Genomic DNA, 26188 nt, shown 5'->3' with positions numbered 1-26188 from the left:
ACAGAGATATGGACTACATATAGCAGAACAGACCATAGAGGACATTCTACAGAGATATGGACTACATATAGCAGAACAGACCATAGAGGACATTCTACAGAGATATGGACTACATATAGCAGAACAGACCATAGAGGACATTCTACAGAGATATGGACTACATATAGCAGAACAGACCATAGAGGACATTCTACAGAGATATGGACTACATATAGCAGAACAGACCATAGAGGACGTTCTACAGAGATATGGACTACATATAGCAGAACAGACCATAGAGGACATTCTACAGAGATATGGACTACATATAGCAGAACAGACCATAGAGGACATTCTACAGGGAGATATGGACTACATATAGCAGAACAGACCATAGAGGACATTCTACAGAGATATGGACTACATATAGCAGAACAGACCATAGAGGACATTCTACAGAGATATGGACTACATATAGCAGAACAGACCATAGAGGACATTCTACAGAGATATGGACTACATATAGCAGAACAGACCATAGAGGACATTCTACAGAGATATGGACTACATATAGCAGAACAGACCATAGAGGACATTCTACAGGGAGATATGGACTACATATAGCAGAACAGACCATAGAGGACATTCTACAGAGATATGGACTACATATAGCAGAACAGACCATAGAGGACATTCTACAGGGGAGATATGGACTACATATAGCAGAACAGACCATAGAGGACATTCTACAGAGATATGGACTACATATAGCAGAACAGACCATAGAGGACATTCTACAGAGATATGGACTACATATAGCAGAACAGACCATAGAGGACATTCTACAGAGATATGGACTACATATAGCAGAACAGACCATAGAGGACATTCTACAGGGAGATATGGACTACATATAGCAGAACAGACCATAGAGGACGTTCTACAGGGGAGATATGGACTACATATAGCAGAACAGACCATAGAGGACATTCTACAGGGAGATATGGACTACATATAGCAGAACAGACCATAGAGGACATTCTACAGGGGAGATATGGACTACATATAGCAGAACAGACCATAGAGGACATTCTACAGAGATATGGACTACATATAGCAGAACAGACCATAGAGGACATTCTACAGAGATATGGACTACATATAGCAGAACAGACCATAGAGGACATTCTACAGGGGAGATATGGACTACATATAGCAGAACAGACCATAGAGGACATTCTACAGGAGATATGGACTACATATAGCAGAACAGACCATAGAGGACATTCTACAGGGGAGATATGGACTACATATAGCAGAACAGACCATAGAGGACATTCTACAGGGGAGATATGGACTACATATAGCAGAACAGACCATAGAGGACATTCTACAGAGATATGGACTACATATAGCAGAACAGACCATAGAGGACATTCTACAGAGATATGGACTACATATAGCAGAACAGACCATAGAGGACATTCTACAGAGATATGGACTACATATAGCAGAACAGACCATAGAGGACATTCTACAGGGGAGATATGGACTACATATAGCAGAACAGACCATAGAGGACATTCTACAGGGAGATATGGACTACATATAGCAGAACAGACCATAGAGGACATTCTACAGGGGAGATATGGACTACATATAGCAGAACAGACCATAGAGGACATTCTACAGAGATATGGACTACATATAGCAGAACAGACCATAGAGGACATTCTACAGAGATATGGACTACATATAGCAGAACAGACCATAGAGGACATTCTACAGAGATATGGACTACATATAGCAGAACAGACCATAGAGGACATTCTACAGGGAGATATGGACTACATATAGCAGAACAGACCATAGAGGACATTCTACAGGGAGATATGGACTACATATAGCAGAACAGACCATAGAGGACATTCTACAGGGGAGATATGGACTACATATAGCAGAACAGACCATAGAGGACATTCTACAGGGGAGATATGGACTACATATAGCAGAACAGACCATAGAGGACATTCTACAGGGGAGATATGGACTACATATAGCAGAACAGACCATAGAGGACATTCTACAGGGGAGATATGGACTACATATAGCAGAACAGACCATAGAGGACATTCTACAGGGGAGATATGGACTACATATAGCAGAACAGACCATAGAGGACATTCTACAGGGGAGATATGGACTACATATAGCAGAACAGACCATAGAGGACATTCTACAGGGGAGATATGGACTACATATAGCAGAACAGACCATAGAGGACATTCTACAGGGGAGATATGGACTACATATAGCAGAACAGACCATAGAGGACATTCTACAGGGGAGATATGGACTACATATAGCAGAACAGACCATAGAGGACATTCTACAGAGATATGGACTACATATAGCAGAACAGACCATAGAGGACATTCTACAGAGATATGGACTACATATAGCAGAACAGACCATAGAGGACATTCTACAGAGATATGGACTACATATAGCAGAACAGACCATAGAGGACATTCTACAGGGGAGATATGGACTACATATAGCAGAACAGACCATAGAGGACATTCTACAGAGATATGGACTACATATAGCAGAACAGACCATAGAGGACATTCTACAGGGAGATATGGACTACATATAGCAGAACAGACCATAGAGGACGTTCTACAGAGATATGGACTACATATAGCAGAACAGACCATAGAGGACATTCTACAGGGAGATATGGACTACATATAGCAGAACAGACCATAGAGGACATTCTACAGAGATATGGACTACATATAGCAGAACAGACCATAGAGGACATTCTACAGGGGAGATATGGACTACATATAGCAGAACAGACCATAGAGGACATTCTACAGAGATATGGACTACATATAGCAGAACAGACCATAGAGGACATTCTACAGAGATATGGACTACATATAGCAGAACAGACCATAGAGGACATTCTACAGAGATATGGACTACATATAGCAGAACAGACCATAGAGGACGTTCTACAGGGAGATATGGACTACATATAGCAGAACAGACCATAGAGGACATTCTACAGAGATATGGACTACATATAGCAGAACAGACCATAGAGGACATTCTACAGGGAGATATGGACTACATATAGCAGAACAGACCATAGAGGACGTTCTACAGAGATATGGACTACATATAGCAGAACAGACCATAGAGGACATTCTACAGGAGATATGGACTACATATAGCAGAACAGACCATAGAGGACATTCTACAGAGATATGGACTACATATAGCAGAACAGACCATAGAGGACATTCTACAGGGGAGATATGGACTACATATAGCAGAACAGACCATAGAGGACATTCTACAGGGGAGATATGGACTACATATAGCAGAACAGACCATAGAGGACATTCTACAGGGGAGATATGGACTACATATAGCAGAACAGACCATAGAGGACATTCTACAGGGGAGATATGGACTACATATAGCAGAACAGACCATAGAGGACATTCTACAGGGGAGATATGGACTACATATAGCAGAACAGACCATAGAGGACATTCTACAGGGGAGATATGGACTACATATAGCAGAACAGACCATAGAGGACATTCTACAGAGATATGGACTACATATAGCAGAACAGACCATAGAGGACATTCTACAGAGATATGGACTACATATAGCAGAACAGACCATAGAGGACATTCTACAGAGATATGGACTACATATAGCAGAACAGACCATAGAGGACATTCTACAGGGGAGATATGGACTACATATAGCAGAACAGACCATAGAGGACATTCTACAGGGGAGATATGGACTACATATAGCAGAACAGACCATAGAGGACATTCTACAGGGAGATATGGACTACATATAGCAGAACAGACCATAGAGGACATTCTACAGGGGATATGGACTACATATAGCAGAACAGACCATAGAGGACATTCTACAGAGATATGGACTACATATAGCAGAACAGACCATAGAGGACATTCTACAGAGATATGGACTACATATAGCAGAACAGACCATAGAGGACATTCTACAGGAGATATGGACTACATATAGCAGAACAGACCATAGAGGACATTCTACAGGGGAGATATGGACTACATATAGCAGAACAGACCATAGAGGACATTCTACAGAGATATGGACTACATATAGCAGAACAGACCATAGAGGACATTCTACAGGGGAGATATGGACTACATATAGCAGAACAGACCATAGAGGACATTCTACAGAGATATGGACTACATATAGCAGAACAGACCATAGAGGACATTCTACAGAGATATGGACTACATATAGCAGAACAGACCATAGAGGACATTCTACAGGGGAGATATGGACTACATATAGCAGAACAGACCATAGAGGACATTCTACAGAGATATGGACTACATATAGCAGAACAGACCATAGAGGACGTTCTACAGGGAGATATGGACTACATATAGCAGAACAGACCATAGAGGACATTCTACAGGGGAGATATGGACTACATATAGCAGAACAGACCATAGAGGACATTCTACAGGGAGATATGGACTACATATAGCAGAACAGACCATAGAGGACATTCTACAGAGATATGGACTACATATAGCAGAACAGACCATAGAGGACATTCTACAGAGATATGGACTACATATAGCAGAACAGACCATAGAGGACATTCTACAGGGGAGATATGGACTACATATAGCAGAACAGACCATAGAGGACATTCTACAGAGATATGGACTACATATAGCAGAACAGACCATAGAGGACATTCTACAGAGATATGGACTACATATAGCAGAACAGACCATAGAGGACATTCTACAGGGGAGATATGGACTACATATAGCAGAACAGACCATAGAGGACATTCTACAGGGGAGATATGGACTACATATAGCAGAACAGACCATAGAGGACATTCTACAGGGAGATATGGACTACATATAGCAGAACAGACCATAGAGGACATTCTACAGGAGATATGGACTACATATAGCAGAACAGACCATAGAGGACATTCTACAGGGGAGATATGGACTACATATAGCAGAACAGACCATAGAGGACGTTCTACAGAGATATGGACTACATATAGCAGAACAGACCATAGAGGACATTCTACAGGGAGATATGGACTACATATAGCAGAACAGACCATAGAGGACATTCTACAGGGGAGATATGGACTACATATAGCAGAACAGACCATAGAGGACATTCTACAGAGATATGGACTACATATAGCAGAACAGACCATAGAGGACATTCTACAGGGGAGATATGGACTACATATAGCAGAACAGACCATAGAGGACGTTCTACAGAGATATGGACTACATATAGCAGAACAGACCATAGAGGACATTCTACAGGGGAGATATGGACTACATATAGCAGAACAGACCATAGAGGACATTCTACAGGGAGATATGGACTACATATAGCAGAACAGACCATAGAGGACGTTCTACAGGGGAGATATGGACTACATATAGCAGAACAGACCATAGAGGACATTCTACAGGGGAGATATGGACTACATATAGCAGAACAGACCATAGAGGACATTCTACAGGGGAGATATGGACTACATATAGCAGAACAGACCATAGAGGACGTTCTACAGAGATATGGACTACATATAGCAGAACAGACCATAGAGGACATTCTACAGGGGAGATATGGACTACATATAGCAGAACAGACCATAGAGGACATTCTACAGAGATATGGACTACATATAGCAGAACAGACCATAGAGGACATTCTACAGGGGAGATATGGACTACATATAGCAGAACAGACCATAGAGGACATTCTACAGGGAGATATGGACTACATATAGCAGAACAGACCATAGAGGACATTCTACAGGGAGATATGGACTACATATAGCAGAACAGACCATAGAGGACATTCTACAGAGATATGGACTACATATAGCAGAACAGACCATAGAGGACATTCTACAGAGATATGGACTACATATAGCAGAACAGACCATAGAGGACGTTCTACAGAGATATGGACTACATATAGCAGAACAGACCATAGAGGACATTCTACAGGGGAGATATGGACTACATATAGCAGAACAGACCATAGAGGACATTCTACAGGGAGATATGGACTACATATAGCAGAACAGACCATAGAGGACATTCTACAGGGGAGATATGGACTACATATAGCAGAACAGACCATAGAGGACGTTCTACAGGGGAGATATGGACTACATATAGCAGAACAGACCATAGAGGACATTCTACAGGGATATGGACTACATATAGCAGAACAGACCATAGAGGACATTCTACAGAGATATGGACTACATATAGCAGAACAGACCATAGAGGACATTCTACAGGGATATGGACTACATATAGCAGAACAGACCATAGAGGACATTCTACAGGGGAGATATGGACTACATATAGCAGAACAGACCATAGAGGACATTCTACAGGAGATATGGACTACATATAGCAGAACAGACCATAGAGGACGTTCTACAGGGGAGATATGGACTACATATAGCAGAACAGACCATAGAGGACATTCTACAGAGATATGGACTACATATAGCAGAACAGACCATAGAGGACGTTCTACAGGGGAGATATGGACTACATATAGCAGAACAGACCATAGAGGACATTCTACAGGGGAGATATGGACTACATATAGCAGAACAGACCATAGAGGACGTTCTACAGGGGAGATATGGACTACATATAGCAGAACAGACCATAGAGGACGTTCTACAGGGGAGATATGGACTACATATAGCAGAACAGACCATAGAGGACATTCTACAGGGGAGATATGGACTACATATAGCAGAACAGACCATAGAGGACATTCTACAGGGGAGATATGGACTACATATAGCAGAACAGACCATAGAGGACATTCTACAGAGATATGGACTACATATAGCAGAACAGACCATAGAGGACATTCTACAGGGGAGATATGGACTACATATAGCAGAACAGACCATAGAGGACGTTCTACAGAGATATGGACTACATATAGCAGAACAGACCATAGAGGACATTCTACAGAGATATGGACTACATATAGCAGAACAGACCATAGAGGACGTTCTACAGGGGAGATATGGACTACATATAGCAGAACAGACCATAGAGGACATTCTACAGAGATATGGACTACATATAGCAGAACAGACCATAGAGGACATTCTACAGGGGTGATATGGACTACATATAGCAGAACAGACCATAGAGGACATTCTACAGGGGAGATATGGACTACATATAGCAGAACAGACCATAGAGGACGTTATACAGGGGAGATATGGACTACATATAGCAGAACAGACCATAGAGGACGTTCTACAGAGATATGGACTACATATAGCAGAACAGACCATAGAGGACATTCTACAGAGATATGGACTACATATAGCAGAACAGACCATAGAGGACATTCTACAGGGGAGATATGGACTACATATAGCAGAACAGACCATAGAGGACATTCTACAGAGATATGGACTACATATAGCAGAACAGACCATAGAGGACATTCTACAGGGGAGATATGGACTACATATAGCAGAACAGACCATAGAGGACGTTCTACAGGGGAGATATGGACTACATATAGCAGAACAGACCATAGAGGACATTCTACAGAGATATGGACTACATATAGCAGAACAGACCATAGAGGACGTTCTACAGAGATATGGACTACATATAGCAGAACAGACCATAGAGGACGTTCTACAGAGATATGGACTACATATAGCAGAACAGACCATAGAGGACATTCTACAGAGATATGGACTACATATAGCAGAACAGACCATAGAGGACATTCTACAGGGGAGATATGGACTACATATAGCAGAACAGACCATAGAGGACATTCTACAGAGATATGGACTACATATAGCAGAACAGACCATAGAGGACATTCTACAGAGATATGGACTACATATAGCAGAACAGACCATAGAGGACGTTCTACAGGGGAGATATGGACTACATATAGCAGAACAGACCATAGAGGACGTTCTACAGAGATATGGACTACATATAGCAGAACAGACCATAGAGGACATTCTACAGGGATATGGACTACATATAGCAGAACAGACCATAGAGGACATTCTACAGGGGAGATATGGACTACATATAGCAGAACAGACCATAGAGGACATTCTACAGGGGAGATATGGACTACATATAGCAGAACAGACCATAGAGGACATTCTACAGGGGAGATATGGACTACATATAGCAGAACAGACCATAGAGGACATTCTACAGAGATATGGACTACATATAGCAGAACAGACCATAGAGGACGTTCTACAGAGATATGGACTACATATAGCAGAACAGACCATAGAGGACATTCTACAGAGATATGGACTACATATAGCAGAACAGACCATAGAGGACGTTCTACAGAGATATGGACTACATATAGCAGAACAGACCATAGAGGACATTCTACAGGGGAGATATGGACTACATATAGCAGAACAGACCATAGAGGACATTCTACAGGGGAGATATGGACTACATATAGCAGAACAGACCATAGAGGACGTTCTACAGAGATATGGACTACATATAGCAGAACAGACCATAGAGGACATTCTACAGAGATATGGACTACATATAGCAGAACAGACCATAGAGGACATTCTACAGAGATATGGACTACATATAGCAGAACAGACCATAGAGGACATTCTACAGAGATATGGACTACATATAGCAGAACAGACCATAGAGGACGTTCTACAGGGGAGATATGGACTACATATAGCAGAACAGACCATAGAGGACATTCTACAGGGATATGGACTACATATAGCAGAACAGACCATAGAGGACATTCTACAGAGATATGGACTACATATAGCAGAACAGACCATAGATGACATTCTACAGAGATATGGACTACATATAGCAGAACAGACCATAGAGGACATTCTACAGGGGAGATATGGACTACATATAGCAGAACAGACCATAGAGGACGTTCTACAGAGATATGGACTACATATAGCAGAACAGACCATAGAGGACGTTCTACAGAGATATGGACTACATATAGCAGAACAGACCATAGAGGACGTTCTACAGGGGAGATATGGACTACATATAGCAGAACAGACCATAGAGGACGTTCTACAGAGATATGGACTACATATAGCAGAACAGACCATAGAGGACGTTCTACAGGGGAGATATGGACTACATATAGCAGAACAGACCATAGAGGACATTCTACAGGGGAGATATGGACTACATATAGCAGAACAGACCATAGAGGACGTTCTACAGGGGAGATATGGACTACTCAGTGTACATAAACACCACATATGATATGATGGTCGTGCTGACTCACTGCAGTAGGTGGTGGTGGTTGAGCTGATGGGAGGGGGGCATCAGGCAGCTACTGAAGATAACTAGCTTCCTGCCGTAGTTATCATCACCTGGAGAGAACAGAGAGAGAACAGGAGGAGAGAACAGAAGGGAACAGGAGGAGAGAACAGGAGAGAGAGAGAGAACAGGAAGAGAGAGAGAACAGGAGAGAGAGAGAGAGAGAGAACAGGAGAGAGAGAGAGAACAGGAAGAGAGGGAGTACAGGAGAGAGAGAGAACAGGAAGTGAGAGAGAACAGGAGAGAGAGCGAGAGAACAGGAAGAGAGAGAGAACAGGAAGTGAGAGAGAACAGGGAGTGAGAGAGAACAGGAGAGAGAGAGAGAACAGGAAGAGAGAGAGAACAGGAAGTGAGAGAGAACAGGAAGAGAGAGAACAGGAGAGAGAGAGAACAGGAGAGAGAGAGAACAGGAAGTGAGAGAGAACAGGAGAGAGAGAACAGGAGAGAACAGGAGGAGAGAACAGAGAGAACAGGAGGAGAGAGAGAACAGGAGGAGAAAGAGAACAGGAGGAGAGAGAGAACAGGAGGAGAGAGAGAACAGGAGGAGAGAGAGAACAGGAGAGAGAGAGAGAACAGGAGAGAGAGAGAGAACAGGAGGAGAGAGAGAACAGGAGGAGAGAGAGAACAGGAGGAGAGAGAGAACAGGAGGAGAGAGAGAACAGGAGGAGAGAACAGGAGAGAACAGGAGGAGAGAGAACAGGAGAGAGAGAACAGGAGAGAGAGAGAACAGGAGAGAGAGAGAACAGGAGAGAGAGACAGGAGGAGAGAACAGGAGGAGAGACAGAGAGAACAGGAGGAGAAGAGAACAGGAGGAGAGAACAGAGAGAACAGGAGGAGAGAGAGAACAGGAGGAGAGAGAGAACAGGAGGAGAGAGAGAGAACAGGAGGAGAGAGAGAACAGGAGAGAGAGAGAACAGGAGGAGAGAGAGAGAACAGGAGGAGAGAGAGAGAACAGGAGGAGAGAGAGAGAACAGGAGGAGAGAGAGAGAACAGGAGGAGAGAGAGAACAGGAGGAGAGAGAGAGAACAGGAGGAGAGAGAGAACAGGAGGAGAGAGAGAACAGGAGGAGAGAGAGAACAGGAGGAGAGAGAGAGAACAGGAGGAGAGAGAACAGGAGGAGAGAGAGAACAGGAGGAGAGAGAGAGAACAGGAGGAGAGAGAGAACAGGAGGAGAGAGAGAGAACAGGAGGAGAGAGAGAGAACAGGAGGAGAGAGAGAGAACAGGAGGAGAGAGAGAGAACGAAGAGAGAGAGAGCACATCAGCACATTAATTAATGGTGTTTTCCCACTAATTGATAGCATTTTGGAACATAGCCTACTGCTGTGTGAATTGCTGCCATTTTGTGAAGATTTTCAGGCTAAATTAGGCCGGTGTAGGCCGTGATTGTAAATAAGAATTTGTTCTTAACTGACTTGCTTAGTTTAAATAAAGGTAAAATAAAACATTTAAAAAAACGTTCTGATCTGGTGCATCAGCTTCATTGCTTTTAAAAGGTGTTTTGATGTGAGTGGTTGTATTCATTTGGGATATATTGCATCCCACAACTATCTCAGACTATGTTTGGAATATTTCTCTCTCGCAGAAGGACAAGTCGACCAATAGACCAAACATTGCATTCAGAAAAGTACTCAGAACCTTTGCCTTTTTTTTCACCCCGCATTTTGTTACGTTACAGACTCATTCTAAAATGGATTAAATACATGTTTTTTCCTCATCAATCGACACACACTACCCCATAATGACAAAGCAAAAAATAGATTTTTTTGAAAATCTATTAAAAATAAATAAAAAAAACAGAAATACCTTATTTACATAAGTATTCAGACTCGAAAAGGAGCTCTGGATGTTTCTACAACTTGATTGGTGGTAAATTTGGAGGTCAAATCTGGAGGTAAAATTTAGCTCCACCTGTGGTAAATTCTATTGTTTGGACATGATTTAGAAAAGCACACACCTGTCTATATAAGGTCCCACGGTTGACAGTGCACGTCAGAGCAAAAACCAAGCCATGAGGTCGAAGGAATTGGCCCGTAGAGCACTTTGTGACATCGGTTGATGTAAAAAGGGCTTTATAAATACACTTCAATGATAAATCTGATTGATAGAGCTCCGAGACAGGATTGTGTCGAGGCACAGATCTGGGGGAAGGGTACCAACAACAAAAAAATGTCTGCAGCATTGAAGGTCCCCAAGAACACAGTGGCCTCCATCATTCTTAAATGGAAGACGTTTGGAACCACCAAGACTCTTCCTAGAGCTGGCCGCCCGGCCAAACTGAGCAATCGGGGGAGAAGGGCCTTGGTCAGGGAGGTGACCAAGAACCTGATGGTCACTCTGACAGAGCTCCAGAGTTCCTCTGTGGAGATGGGAGAATCTTCCAGAAGGACAACCATCTCTGCAGCACTCCACCAATCAGGCCTTTAATGGTAGAGTGGCCAGACGGAAGCCACTCCTCAGTAAAAGGCACGACAGCCCGCTTGGAGTTTGCCAAAAGGCATCTAAAGGACTCAGACCTTGAGAAACAAGATTCTCTGGTCTGATGAAACCAAGATTGAATTCTTTGGCCTGAATGCCAAGCTTCACATCTGGAGGAAACCTGGCACCATCCCTACGGTGAAGCATGGTGGTGGCAGCATCACACTGTGGGGATGTTTTTCAGCAGCAGGGGCTGGGAGACTAGTCAGGATCGAGGGAAAGATGAACGGAGCAAAGAACTGAGAGATCCTAGATGAAAACCTGCTCCAGAGCACTCAGGACCTCAGACTGGGGCGAAGGTTCACCTTCCAACAGGACAACGACCCTAAGCACACAGACAAGACAATGCAGGAGTGGCTTCGGGACAAGTCTCTGAATGTCCTTGAGTGGCCCAGCCAGAGCCCGGACTTGAACCCAATCAAACATCTCTGGAGAGACCTGAAAATAGCTGTGCAGCGACGCTCCCCATCCAACCTAACAGACCTTGAGAGGATCTGTCGAGAAGAATGGGAGAAACTCCCCAAATACAGGTGTGCCAAGCTTGTAGCTTCATTTCCAAGAAGACTCGATGCTGTAATCACTGCCAAAGGTGCTTCAACAAAGTACTGAGTAAAGGGTCTGAATACTTATGTAAATGAGATTTCAGTTTTTTTATTTGTAATAAATTCGCAAACATTTCTCAACCTGTTTACGCTTTGTCATTATGGGGTATTGTGATGTCATTATGGGGTATTGTGATGTCATTATGGGGTATTGTGATGTCATTATGGGGTATTGTGATGTCATTATGGGGTATTGTGATGTCATTATGGGGTATTGTGATGTCATTATGGGGTATTGTGTGTAGATTGATGAGGAGGAAAAACAATTTAATACATTTTAGAATAAGGCTGTAAACGTAACAAAATATGGAAATTGGAGGACTGAATACTTTCCAAATGCTCTCTAGGTCAACTTTTGTACTTATAGGGGATAGTAGATTGACATAGGCTAGTGCTTTCGCTGTTCGTTAGGCCTACTCAGCTTGTTGGCTGATGAAAATGTTAAAAGTAAATGTAGACAGTTCTTCCAACATCTTCAATTTGTATTTTATTTATTTCACCTTTGTTTAACCAGGTAGGCAAGTTGAGAACAAGTTGTCATTTACAACTGCGACCTGACCAAGAATAAAGCAAAGCAGTGCGACAAAAACAACAACACAGAGTTACACATGGAGTAAACAAACATACAGTCAATAATACAGTAGAGAAAAAAAGAAAGTCTATATACAGTGTGTGTAAAAGGCGTGAGGAGGTAAGGCAATAAATGGGCCGTAGTAGCAAAGTAATTACAATTTAGCAGATTAACACTGGAGTGATAGATGAGCAGATGATGATGAACAGATGAAGATGTGCATGTAGAGATACTGGGGTGCAAAAAGAGCAAAATGCGCCTTGGAATCTGATAGGAAGAACGAGCTCTGTTACGTCCTCCGATTTCTATTCCATTCAGCCATTTTAAATTCTATTCTTCATACTATAAAATAACGCCACAATGCTACACTAGTCTGCTAAATGAACTAGTGTAGCCCCACAGCCATATGACATAACCACATCAGGACCTGCTAAATGAACTAGTGTAGCCCCACAGCCATATGACATAACCACATCAGGACCTGCTAAATGAACTAGTGTAGTAGCCCCACAGCCATATGACATAACCACATCAGGACCTGCTAAATGAACTAGTGTAGCCCCACAGCCATATGACATAACCACATCAGGACCTGCTAAATGAACTAGTGTAGCCCCACAGCCATATGACATAACCACATCAGGACCTGCTAAATGAACTAGTGTAGTAGCCCACAGCCATATGACATAACCACATCAGGACCTGCTAAATGAACTAGTGTAGCCCCACAGCCATATGACATAACCACATCAGGACCTGCTAAATGAACTAGTGTAGTAGCCCACAGCCATATGACATAACCACATCAGGACCTGCTAAATGAACTAGTGTAGTAGCCCACAGCCATATGACATAACCACATCAGGACCTGCTAAATGAACTAGTGTAGTAGCCCACAGCCATATGACATAACCACATCAGGACCTGCTAAATGAACTAGTGTAGTAGCCCACAGCCATATGACATAACCACATCAGGACCTGCTAAATGAACTAGTGTAGCCCCACAGCCATATGACATAACCACATCAGGACCTGCTAAATGAACTAGTGTAGCCCCACAGCCATATGACATAACCACATCAGGACCTGCTAAATGAACTAGTGTAGTAGCCCACAGCCATATGACATAACCACATCAGGACCTGCTAAATGAACTAGTGTAGCCCCACAGCCATATGACATAACCACATCAGGACCTGCTAAATGAACTAGTGTAGTAGCCCACAGCCATATGACATAACCACATCAGGACCTGCTAAATGAACTAGTGTAGCCCCACAGCCATATGACATAACCACATCAGGACCTGCTAAATGAACTAGTGTAGCCCCACAGCCATATGACATAACCACATCAGGACCTGCTAAATGAACTAGTGTAGTAGCCCACAGCCATATGACATAACCACATCAGGACCTGCTAAATGAACTAGTGTAGCCCCACAGCCATATGACATAACCACATCAGGACCTGCTAAATGAACTAGTGTAGTCCCACAGCCATATGACATAACCACATCAGGACCTGCTAAATGAACTAGTGTAGTAGCCCACAGCCATATGACATAACCACATCAGGACCTGCTAAATGAACTAGTGTAGTAGCCCACAGCCATATGACATAACCACATCAGGACCTGCTAAATGAACTAGTGTAGCCCCACAGCCATATGACATAACCACATCAGGACCTGCTAAATGAACTAGTGTAGTAGCCCACAGCCATATGACATAACCACATCAGGACCTGCTAAATGAACTAGTGTAGCCCCACAGCCATATGACATAACCACATCAGGACCTGCTAAATGAACTAGTGTAGTAGCCCACAGCCATATGACATAACCACATCAGGACCTGCTAAATGAACTAGTGTAGTAGCCCACAGCCATATGACATAACCACATCAGGACCTGCTAAATGAACTAGTGTAGCCCCACAGCCATATGACATAACCACATCAGGACCTGCTAAATGAACTAGTGTAGTAGCCCACAGCCATATGACATAACCACATCAGGACCTGCTAAATGAACTAGTGTAGCCCCACAGCCATATGACATAACCACATCAGGACCTGCTAAATGAACTAGTGTAGTAGCCCACAGCCATATGACATAACCACATCAGGACCTGCTAAATGAACTAGTGTAGCCCCACAGCCATATGACATAACCACATCAGGACCTGCTAAATGAACTAGTGTAGTAGCCCACAGCCATATGACATAACCACATCAGGACCTGCTAAATGAACTAGTGTAGTAGCCCACAGCCATATGACATAACCACATCAGGACCTGCTAAATGAACTAGTGTAGTAGCCCACAGCCATATGACATAACCACATCAGGACCTGCTAAATGAACTAGTGTAGCCCCACAGCCATATGACATAACCACATCAGGACCTGCTAAATGAACTAGTGTAGCCCCACAGCCATATGACATAACCACATCAGGACCTGCTAAATGAACTAGTGTAGTAGCCCACAGCCATATGACATAACCACATCAGGACCTGCTAAATGAACTAGTGTAGCCCCACAGCCATATGACATAACCACATCAGGACCTGCTAAATGAACTAGTGTAGTAGCCCACAGCCATATGACATAACCACATCAGGACCTGCTAAATGAACTAGTGTAGCCCCACAGCCATATGACATAACCACATCAGGACCTGCTAAATGAACTAGTGTAGTAGCCCACAGCCATATGACATAACCACATCAGGACCTGCTAAATGAACTAGTGTAGCCCCACAGCCATATGACATAACCACATCAGGACCTGCTAAATGAACTAGTGTAGCCCCACAGCCATATGACATAACCACATCAGGACCTGCTAAATGAACTAGTGTAGCCCCACAGCCATATGACATAACCACATCAGGACCTGCTAAATGAACTAGTGTAGTAGCCCACAGCCATATGACATAACCACATCAGGACCTGCTAAATGAACTAGTGTAGCCCCACAGCCATATGACATAACCACATCAGGACCTGCTAAATGAACTAGTGTAGTAGCCCACAGCCATATGACATAACCACATCAGGACCTGCTAAATGAACTAGTGTAGTAGCCCACAGCCATATGACATAACCACATCAGGACCTGCTAAATGAACTAGTGTAGTGCCCACAGCCATATGACATAACCACATCAGGACCTGCTAAATGAACTAGTGTAGCCCCACAGCCATATGACATAACCACATCAGGACCTGCTAAATGAACTAGTGTAGTAGCCCACAGCCATATGACATAACCACATCAGGACCTGCTAAATGAACTAGTGTAGTAGCCCACAGCCATATGACATAACCACATCAGGACCTGCTAAATGAACTAGTGTAGTAGCCCACAGCCATATGACATAACCACATCAGGACCTGCTAAATGAACTAGTGTAGCCCCACAGCCATATGACATAACCACATCAGGACCTGCTAAATGAACTAGTGTAGTAGTCCACAGCCATATGACATAACCACATCAGGACCTGCTAAATGAACTAGTGTAGTAGCCCACAGCCATATGACATAACCACATCAGGACCTGCTAAATGAACTAGTGTAGTAGCCCACAGCCATATGACATAACCACATCAGGACCTGCTAAATGAACTAGTGTAGTCCCACAGCCATATGACATAACCACATCAGGACCTGCTAAATGAACTAGTGTAGTAGCCCACAGCCATATGACATAACCACATCAGGACCTGCTAAATGAACTAGTGTAGCCCCACAGCCATATGACATAACCACATCAGGACCTGCTAAATGAACTAGTGTAGTAGCCCACAGCCATATGACATAACCACATCAGGACCTGCTAAATGAACTAGTGTAGCCCCACAGCCATATGACATAACCACATCAGGACCTGCTAAATGAACTAGTGTAGCCCCACAGCCATATGACATAACCACATCAGGACCTGCTAAATGAACTAGTGTAGTAGCCCACAGCCATATGACATAACCACATCAGGACCTGCTAAATGAACTAGTGTAGCCCCACAGCCATATGACATAACCACATCAGGACCTGCTAAATGAACTAGTGTAGCCCCACAGCCATATGACATAACCACATCAGGACCTGCTAAATGAACTAGTGTAGCCCCACAGCCATATGACATAACCACATCAGGACCTGCTAAATGAACTAGTGTAGCCCCACAGCCATATGACATAACCACATCAGGACCTGCTAAATGAACTAGTGTAGCCCCACAGCCATATGACATAACCACATCAGGACCTGCTAAATGAACTAGTGTAGCCCCACAGCCATATGACATAACCACATCAGGACCTGCTAAATGAACTAGTGTAGTAGCCCACAGCCATATGACATAACCACATCAGGACCTGCTAAATGAACTAGTGTAGCCCCACAGCCATATGACATAACCACATCAGGACCTGCTAAATGAACTAGTGTAGTCCCCACAGCCATATGACATAACCACATCAGGACCTGCTAAATGAACTAGTGTAGCCCCACAGCCATATGACATAACCACATCAGGACCTGCTAAATGAACTAGTGTAGTAGCCCACAGCCATATGACATAACCACATCAGGACCTGCTAAATGAACTAGTGTAGTAGCCCACAGCCATATGACATAACCACATCAGGACCTGCTAAATGAACTAGTGTAGTAGCCCACAGCCATATGACATAACCACATCAGGACCTGCTAAATGAACTAGTGTAGTAGTCCACAGCCATATGACATAACCACATCAGGACCTGCTAAATGAACTAGTGTAGTAGCCCACAGCCATATGACATAACCACATCAGGACCTGCTAAATGAACTAGTGTAGTAGCCCACAGCCATATGACATAACCACATCAGGACCTGCTAAATGAACTAGTGTAGCCCCACAGCCATATGACATAACCACATCAGGACCTGCTAAATGAACTAGTGTAGTAGCCCACAGCCATATGACATAACCACATCAGGACCTGCTAAATGAACTAGTGTAGTAGCCCACAGCCATATGACATAACCACATCAGGACCTGCTAAATGAACTAGTGTAGCCCCACAGCCATATGACATAACCACATCAGGACCTGCTAAATGAACTAGTGTAGTAGCCCACAGCCATATGACATAACCACATCAGGACCTGCTAAATGAACTAGTGTAGTAGCCCACAGCCATATGACATAACCACATCAGGACCTGCTAAATGAACTAGTGTAGCCCCACAGCCATATGACATAACCACATCAGGACCTGCTAAATGAACTAGTGTAGTAGCCCACAGCCATATGACATAACCACATCAGGACCTGCTAAATGAACTAGTGTAGCCCCACAGCCATATGACATAACCACATCAGGACCTGCTAAATGAACTAGTGTAGTAGCCCACAGCCATATGACATAACCACATCAGGACCTGCTAAATGAACTAGTGTAGCCCCACAGCCATATGACATAACCACATCAGGACCTGCTAAATGAACTAGTGTAGTAGCCCACAGCCATATGACATAACCACATCAGGACCTGCTAAATGAACTAGTGTAGTAGCCCACAGCCATATGACATAACCACATCAGGACCTGCTAAATGAACTAGTGTAGTAGCCCACAGCCATATGACATAACCACATCAGGACCTGCTAAATGAACTAGTGTAGTCCCACAGCCATATGACATAACCACATCAGGACCTGCTAAATGAACTAGTGTAGTAGCCCACAGCCATATGACATAACCACATCAGGACCTGCTAAATGAACTAGTGTAGCCCCACAGCCATATGACATAACCACATCAGGACCTGCTAAATGAACTAGTGTAGCCCCACAGCCATATGACATAACCACATCAGGACCTGCTAAATGAACTAGTGTAGCCCCACAGCCATATGACATAACCACATCAGGACCTGCTAAATGAACTAGTGTAGTAGCCCACAGCCATATGACATAACCACATCAGGACCTGCTAAATGAACTAGTGTAGCCCCACAGCCATATGACATAACCACATCAGGACCTGCTAAATGAACTAGTGTAGTGCCCACAGCCATATGACATAACCACATCAGGACCTGCTAAATGAACTAGTGTAGTAGCCCACAGCCATATGACATAACCACATCAGGACCTGCTAAATGAACTAGTGTAGCCCCACAGCCATATGACATAACCACATCAGGACCTGCTAAATGAACTAGTGTAGTAGCCCACAGCCATATGACATAACCACATCAGGACCTGCTAAATGAACTAGTGTAGCGCCCACAGCCATATGACATAACCACATCAGGACCTGCTAAATGAACTAGTGTAGCCCCACAGCCATATGACATAACCACATCAGGACCTGCTAAATGAACTAGTGTAGTAGCCCACAGCCATATGACATAACCACATCAGGACCTGCTAAATGAACTAGTGTAGCCCCACAGCCATATGACATAACCACATCAGGACCTGCTAAATGAACTAGTGTAGTAGCCCACAGCCATATGACATAACCACATCAGGACCTGCTAAATGAACTAGTGTAGTAGCCCACAGCCATATGACATAACCACATCAGGACCTGCTAAATGAACTAGTGTAGTAGCCCACAGCCATATGACATAACCACATCAGGACCTGCTAAATGAACTAGTGTAGCCCCACAGCCATATGACATAACCACATCAGGACCTGCTAAATGAACTAGTGTAGTAGCCCACAGCCATATGACATAACCACATCAGGACCTGCTAAATGAACTAGTGTAGCCCACAGCCATATGACATAACCACATCAGGACCTGCTAAATGAACTAGTGTAGTAGCCCACAGCCATATGACATAACCACATCAGGACCTGCTAAATGAACTAGTGTAGTAGCCCACAGCCATATGACATAACCACATCAGGACCTGCTAAATGAACTAGTGTAGCCCCACAGCCATATGACATAACCACATCAGGACCTGCTAAATGAACTAGTGTAGCCCCACAGCCATATGACATAACCACATCAGGACCTGCTAAATGAACTAGTGTAGTAGCCCACAGCCATATGACATAACCACATCAGGACCTGCTAAATGAACTAGTGTAGTAGCCCACAGCCATATGACATAACCACATCAGGACCTGCTAAATGAACTAGTGTAGTAGCCCACAGCCATATGACATAACCACATCAGGACCTGCTAAATGAACTAGTGTAGTAGCCCACAGCCATATGACATAACCACATCAGGACCTGCTAAATGAACTAGTGTAGTAGCCCACAGCCATATGACATAACCACATCAGGACCTGCTAAATGAACTAGTGTAGCCCCACAGCCATATGACATAACCACATCAGGACCTGCTAAATGAACTAGTGTAGTAGCCCACAGCCATATGACATAACCACATCAGGACCTGCTAAATGAACTAGTGTAGCCCCACAGCCATATGACATAACCACATCAGGACCTGCTAAATGAACTAGTGTAGTAGCCCACAGCCATATGACATAACCACATCAGGACCTGCTAAATGAACTAGTGTAGCCCCACAGCCATATGACATAACCACATCAGGACCTGCTAAATGAACTAGTGTAGCCCCACAGCCATATGACATAACCACATCAGGACCTGCTAAATGAACTAGTGTAGCCCCACAGCCATATGACATAACCACATCAGGACCTGCTAAATGAACTAGTGTAGCCCCACAGCCATATGACATAACCACATCAGGACCTGCTAAATGAACTAGTGTAGCCCCACAGCCATATGACATAACCACATCAGGACCTGCTAAATGAACTAGTGTAGCCCCACAGCCATATGACATAACCACATCAGGACCTGCTAAATGAACTAGTGTAGTAGCCCACAGCCATATGACATAACCACATCAGGACCTGCTAAATGAACTAGTGTAGTAGCCCACAGCCATATGACATAACCACATCAGGACCTGCTAAATGAACTAGTGTAGTAGCCCACAGCCATATGACATAACCACATCAGGACCTGCTAAATGAACTAGTGTAGCCCCACAGCCATATGACATAACCACATCAGGACCTGCTAAATGAACTAGTGTAGCCCCACAGCCATATGACATAACCACATCAGGACCTGCTAAATGAACTAGTGTAGTAGCCCACAGCCATATGACATAACCACATCAGGACCTGCTAAATGAACTAGTGTAGCCCCACAGCCATATGACATAACCACATCAGGACCTGCTAAATGAACTAGTGTAGCTCCACAGCCATATGACATAACCACATCAGGACCTGCTAAATGAACTAGTGTAGCCCCACAGCCATATGACATAACCACATCAGGACCTGCTAAATGAACTAGTGTAGTAGCCCACAGCCATATGACATAACCACATCAGGACCTGCTAAATGAACTAGTGTAGCCCCACAGCCATATGACATAACCACATCAGGACCTGCTAAATGAACTAGTGTAGTAGCCCACAGCCATATGACATAACCACATCAGGACCTGCTAAATGAACTAGTGTAGTAGCCCACAGCCATATGACATAACCACATCAGGACCTGCTAAATGAACTAGTGTAGCCCCACAGCCATATGACATAACCACATCAGGACCTGCTAAATGAACTAGTGTAGCCCCACAGCCATATGACATAACCACATCAGGACCTGCTAAATGAACTAGTGTAGTAGCCCACAGCCATATGACATAACCACATCAGGACCTGCTAAATGAACTAGTGTAGTAGCCCACAGCCATATGACATAACCACATCAGGACCTGCTAAATGAACTAGTGTAGTGCCCACAGCCATATGACATAACCACATCAGGACCTGCTAAATGAACTAGTGTAGTAGCCCACAGCCATATGACATAACCACATCAGGACCTGCTAAATGAACTAGTGTAGTAGCCCACAGCCATATGACATAACCACATCAGGACCTGCTAAATGAACTAGTGTAGTAGCCCACAGCCATATGACATAACCACATCAGGACCTGCTAAATGAACTAGTGTAGCCCCACAGCCATATGACATAACCACATCAGGACCTGCTAAATGAACTAGTGTAGTAGCCCACAGCCATATGACATAACCACATCAGGACCTGCTAAATGAACTAGTGTAGCCCCACAGCCATATGACATAACCACATCAGGACCTGCTAAATGAACTAGTGTAGCCCCACAGCCATATGACATAACCACATCAGGACCTGCTAAATGAACTAGTGTAGCCCCACAGCCATATGACATAACCACATCAGGACCTGCTAAATGAACTAGTGTAGCCCCACAGCCATATGACATAACCACATCAGGACCTGCTAAATGAACTAGTGTAGCCCCACAGCCATATGACATAACCACATCAGGACCTGCTAAATGAACTAGTGTAGCCCCACAGCCATATGACATAACCACATCAGGACCTGCTAAATGAACTAGTGTAGCCCCACAGCCATATGACATAACCACATCAGGACCTGCTAAATGAACTAGTGTAGCGCCCACAGCCATATGACATAACCACATCAGGACCTGCTAAATGAACTAGTGTAGGCCCACAGCCATATGACATAACCACATCAGGACCTGCTAAATGAACTAGTGTAGTAGCCCACAGCCATATGACATAACCACATCAGGACCTGCTAAATGAACTAGTGTAGTAGCCCACAGCCATATGACATAACCACATCAGGACCTGCTAAATGAACTAGTGTAGCCCCACAGCCATATGACATAACCACATCAGGACCTGCTAAATGAACTAGTGTAGTAGCCCACAGCCATATGACATAACCACATCAGGACCTGCTAAATGAACTAGTGTAGTAGCCCACAGCCATATGACATAACCACATCAGGACCTGCTAAATGAACTAGTGTAGTAGCCCACAGCCATATGACATAACCACATCAGGACCTGCTAAATGAACTAGTGTAGCCCCACAGCCATATGACATAACCACATCAGGACCTGCTAAATGAACTAGTGTAGCCCCACAGCCATATGACATAACCACATCAGGACCTGCTAAATGAACTAGTGTAGCCCCACAGCCATATGACATAACCACATCAGGACCTGCTAAATGAACTAGTGTAGTAGCCCACAGCCATATGACATAACCACATCAGGACCTGCTAAATGAACTAGTGTAGTAGCCCACAGCCATATGACATAACCACATCAGGACCTGCTAAATGAACTAGTGTAGTACCCCACAGCCATATGACATAACCACATCAGGACCTGCTAAATGAACTAGTGTAGCCCCACAGCCATATGACATAACCACATCAGGACCTGCTAAATGAACTAGTGTAGCCCCACAGCCATATGACATAACCACATCAGGACCTGCTAAATGAACTAGTGTAGCCCCACAGCCATATGACATAACCACATCAGGACCTGCTAAATGAACTAGTGTAGCCCCACAGCCATATGACATAACCACATCAGGACCTGCTAAATGAACTAGTGTAGTAGCCCACAGCCATATGACATAACCACATCAGGACCTGCTAAATGAACTAGTGTAGCCCCACAGCCATATGACATAACCACATCAGGACCTGCTAAATGAACTAGTGTAGTAGCCCACAGCCATATGACATAACCACATCAGGACCTGCTAAATGAACTAGTGTAGCCCCACAGCCATATGACATAACCACATCAGGACCTGCTAAATGAACTAGTGTAGTAGCCCACAGCCATATGACATAACCACATCAGGACCTGCTAAATGAACTAGTGTAGCCCCACAGCCATATGACATAACCACATCAGGACCTGCTAAATGAACTAGTGTAGCTCCACAGCCATATGACATAACCACATCAGGACCTGCTAAATGAACTAGTGTAGTCCCACAGCCATATGACATAACCACATCAGGACCTGCTAAATGAACTAGTGTAGCCCCACAGCCATATGACATAACCACATCAGGACCTGCTAAATGAACTAGTGTAGTAGCCCACAGCCATATGACATAACCACATCAGGACCTGCTAAATGAACTAGTGTAGCCCCACAGCCATATGACATAACCACATCAGGACCTGCTAAATGAACTAGTGTAGCTCCACAGCCATATGACATAACCACATCAGGACCTGCTAAATGAACTAGTGTAGCCCCACAGCCATATGACATAACCACATCAGGACCTGCTAAATGAACTAGTGTAGTAGCCCACAGCCATATGACATAACCACATCAGGACCTGCTAAATGAACTAGTGTAGTAGCCCACAGCCATATGACATAACCACATCAGGACCTGCTAAATGAACTAGTGTAGCCCCACAGCCATATGACATAACCACATCAGGACCTGCTAAATGAACTAGTGTAGCCCCACAGCCATATGACATAACCACATCAGGACCTGCTAAATGAACTAGTGTAGTAGCCCACAGCCATATGACATAACCACATCAGGACCTGCTAAATGAACTAGTGTAGTAGCCCCACAGCCATATGACATAACCACATCAGGACCTGCTAAATGAACTAGTGTAGTAGCCCACAGCCATATGACATAACCACATCAGGACCTGCTAAATGAACTAGTGTAGCCCCACAGCCATATGACATAACCACATCAGGACCTGCTAAATGAACTAGTGTAGCCCCACAGCCATATGACATAACCACATCAGGACCTGCTAAATGAACTAGTGTAGTAGCCCACAGCCATATGACATAACCACATCAGGACCTGCTAAATGAACTAGTGTAGCCCCACAGCCATATGACATAACCACATCAGGACCTGCTAAATGAACTAGTGTAGTAGCCCACAGCCATATGACATAACCACATCAGGACCTGCTAAATGAACTAGTGTAGTCCCCACAGCCATATGACATAACCACATCAGGACCTGCTAAATGAACTAGTGTAGCCCCACAGCCATATGACATAACCACATCAGGACCTGCTAAATGAACTAGTGTAGTAGCCCACAGCCATATGACATAACCACATCAGGACCTGCTAAATGAACTAGTGTAGCCCCACAGCCATATGACATAACCACATCAGGACCTGCTAAATGAACTAGTGTAGTAGCCCACAGCCATATGACATAACCACATCAGGACCTGCTAAATGAACTAGTGTAGTAGCCCACAGCCATATGACATAACCACATCAGGACCTGCTAAATGAACTAGTGTAGTAGCCCACAGCCATATGACATAACCACATCAGGACCTGCTAAATGAACTAGTGTAGCCCCACAGCCATATGACATAACCACATCAGGACCTGCTAAATGAACTAGTGTAGCCCCACAGCCATATGACATAACCACATCAGGACCTGCTAAATGAACTAGTGTAGCCCCACAGCCATATGACATAACCACATCAGGACCTGCTAAATGAACTAGTGTAGTAGCCCACAGCCATATGACATAACCACATCAGGACCTGCTAAATGAACTAGTGTAGTAGCCCACAGCCATATGACATAACCACATCAGGACCTGCTAAATGAACTAGTGTAGTAGCCCACAGCCATATGACATAACCACATCAGGACCTGCTAAATGAACTAGTGTAGCCCCACAGCCATATGACATAACCACATCAGGACCTGCTAAATGAACTAGTGTAGCCCCACAGCCATATGACATAACCACATCAGGACCTGCTAAATGAACTAGTGTAGTAGCCCACAGCCATATGACATAACCACATCAGGACCTGCTAAATGAACTAGTGTAGTAGCCCACAGCCATATGACATAACCACATCAGGACCTGCTAAATGAACTAGTGTAGTAGCCCACAGCCATATGACATAACCACATCAGGACCTGCTAAATGAACTAGTGTAGCCCCACAGCCATATGACATAACCACATCAGGACCTGCTAAATGAACTAGTGTAGCCCCACAGCCATATGACATAACCACATCAGGACCTGCTAAATGAACTAGTGTAGTAGCCCACAGCCATATGACATAACCACATCAGGACCTGCTAAATGAACTAGTGTAGTAGCCCACAGCCATATGACATAACCACATCAGGACCTGCTAAATGAACTAGT

The 26188-nt window shown here is 44.0% G+C and overlaps 1 protein-coding gene across 2 annotated transcripts in view; it reads right to left on the bottom strand.

The window, feature by feature from the left end:
* The window catches only part of LOC106595231 (rho GTPase-activating protein 8), a 76873-nt gene that overhangs the window by 22874 nt on the left and 27811 nt on the right, over nucleotides 1-26188 (bottom strand). For both annotated transcript variants that reach the window (XM_082978089.1, XM_082978088.1), the window contains exon 4: nucleotides 9409-9496. In XM_082978089.1, the coding sequence (XP_082834215.1) occupies nucleotides 9409-9496 (88 nt within the window). The remainder of the gene's footprint in view (nucleotides 1-9408; nucleotides 9497-26188) is intronic.

This window comes from Salmo salar, chromosome 07, assembly GCF_965601325.2.
Source record: "Salmo salar chromosome 07, fSalSal1, whole genome shotgun sequence".
Lineage (NCBI taxonomy): Eukaryota > Metazoa > Chordata > Actinopteri > Salmoniformes > Salmonidae > Salmo > Salmo salar.
Note: the sequence above shows the minus strand (reverse complement) of the source record. Positions and strands in the feature narration are given on the sequence as shown.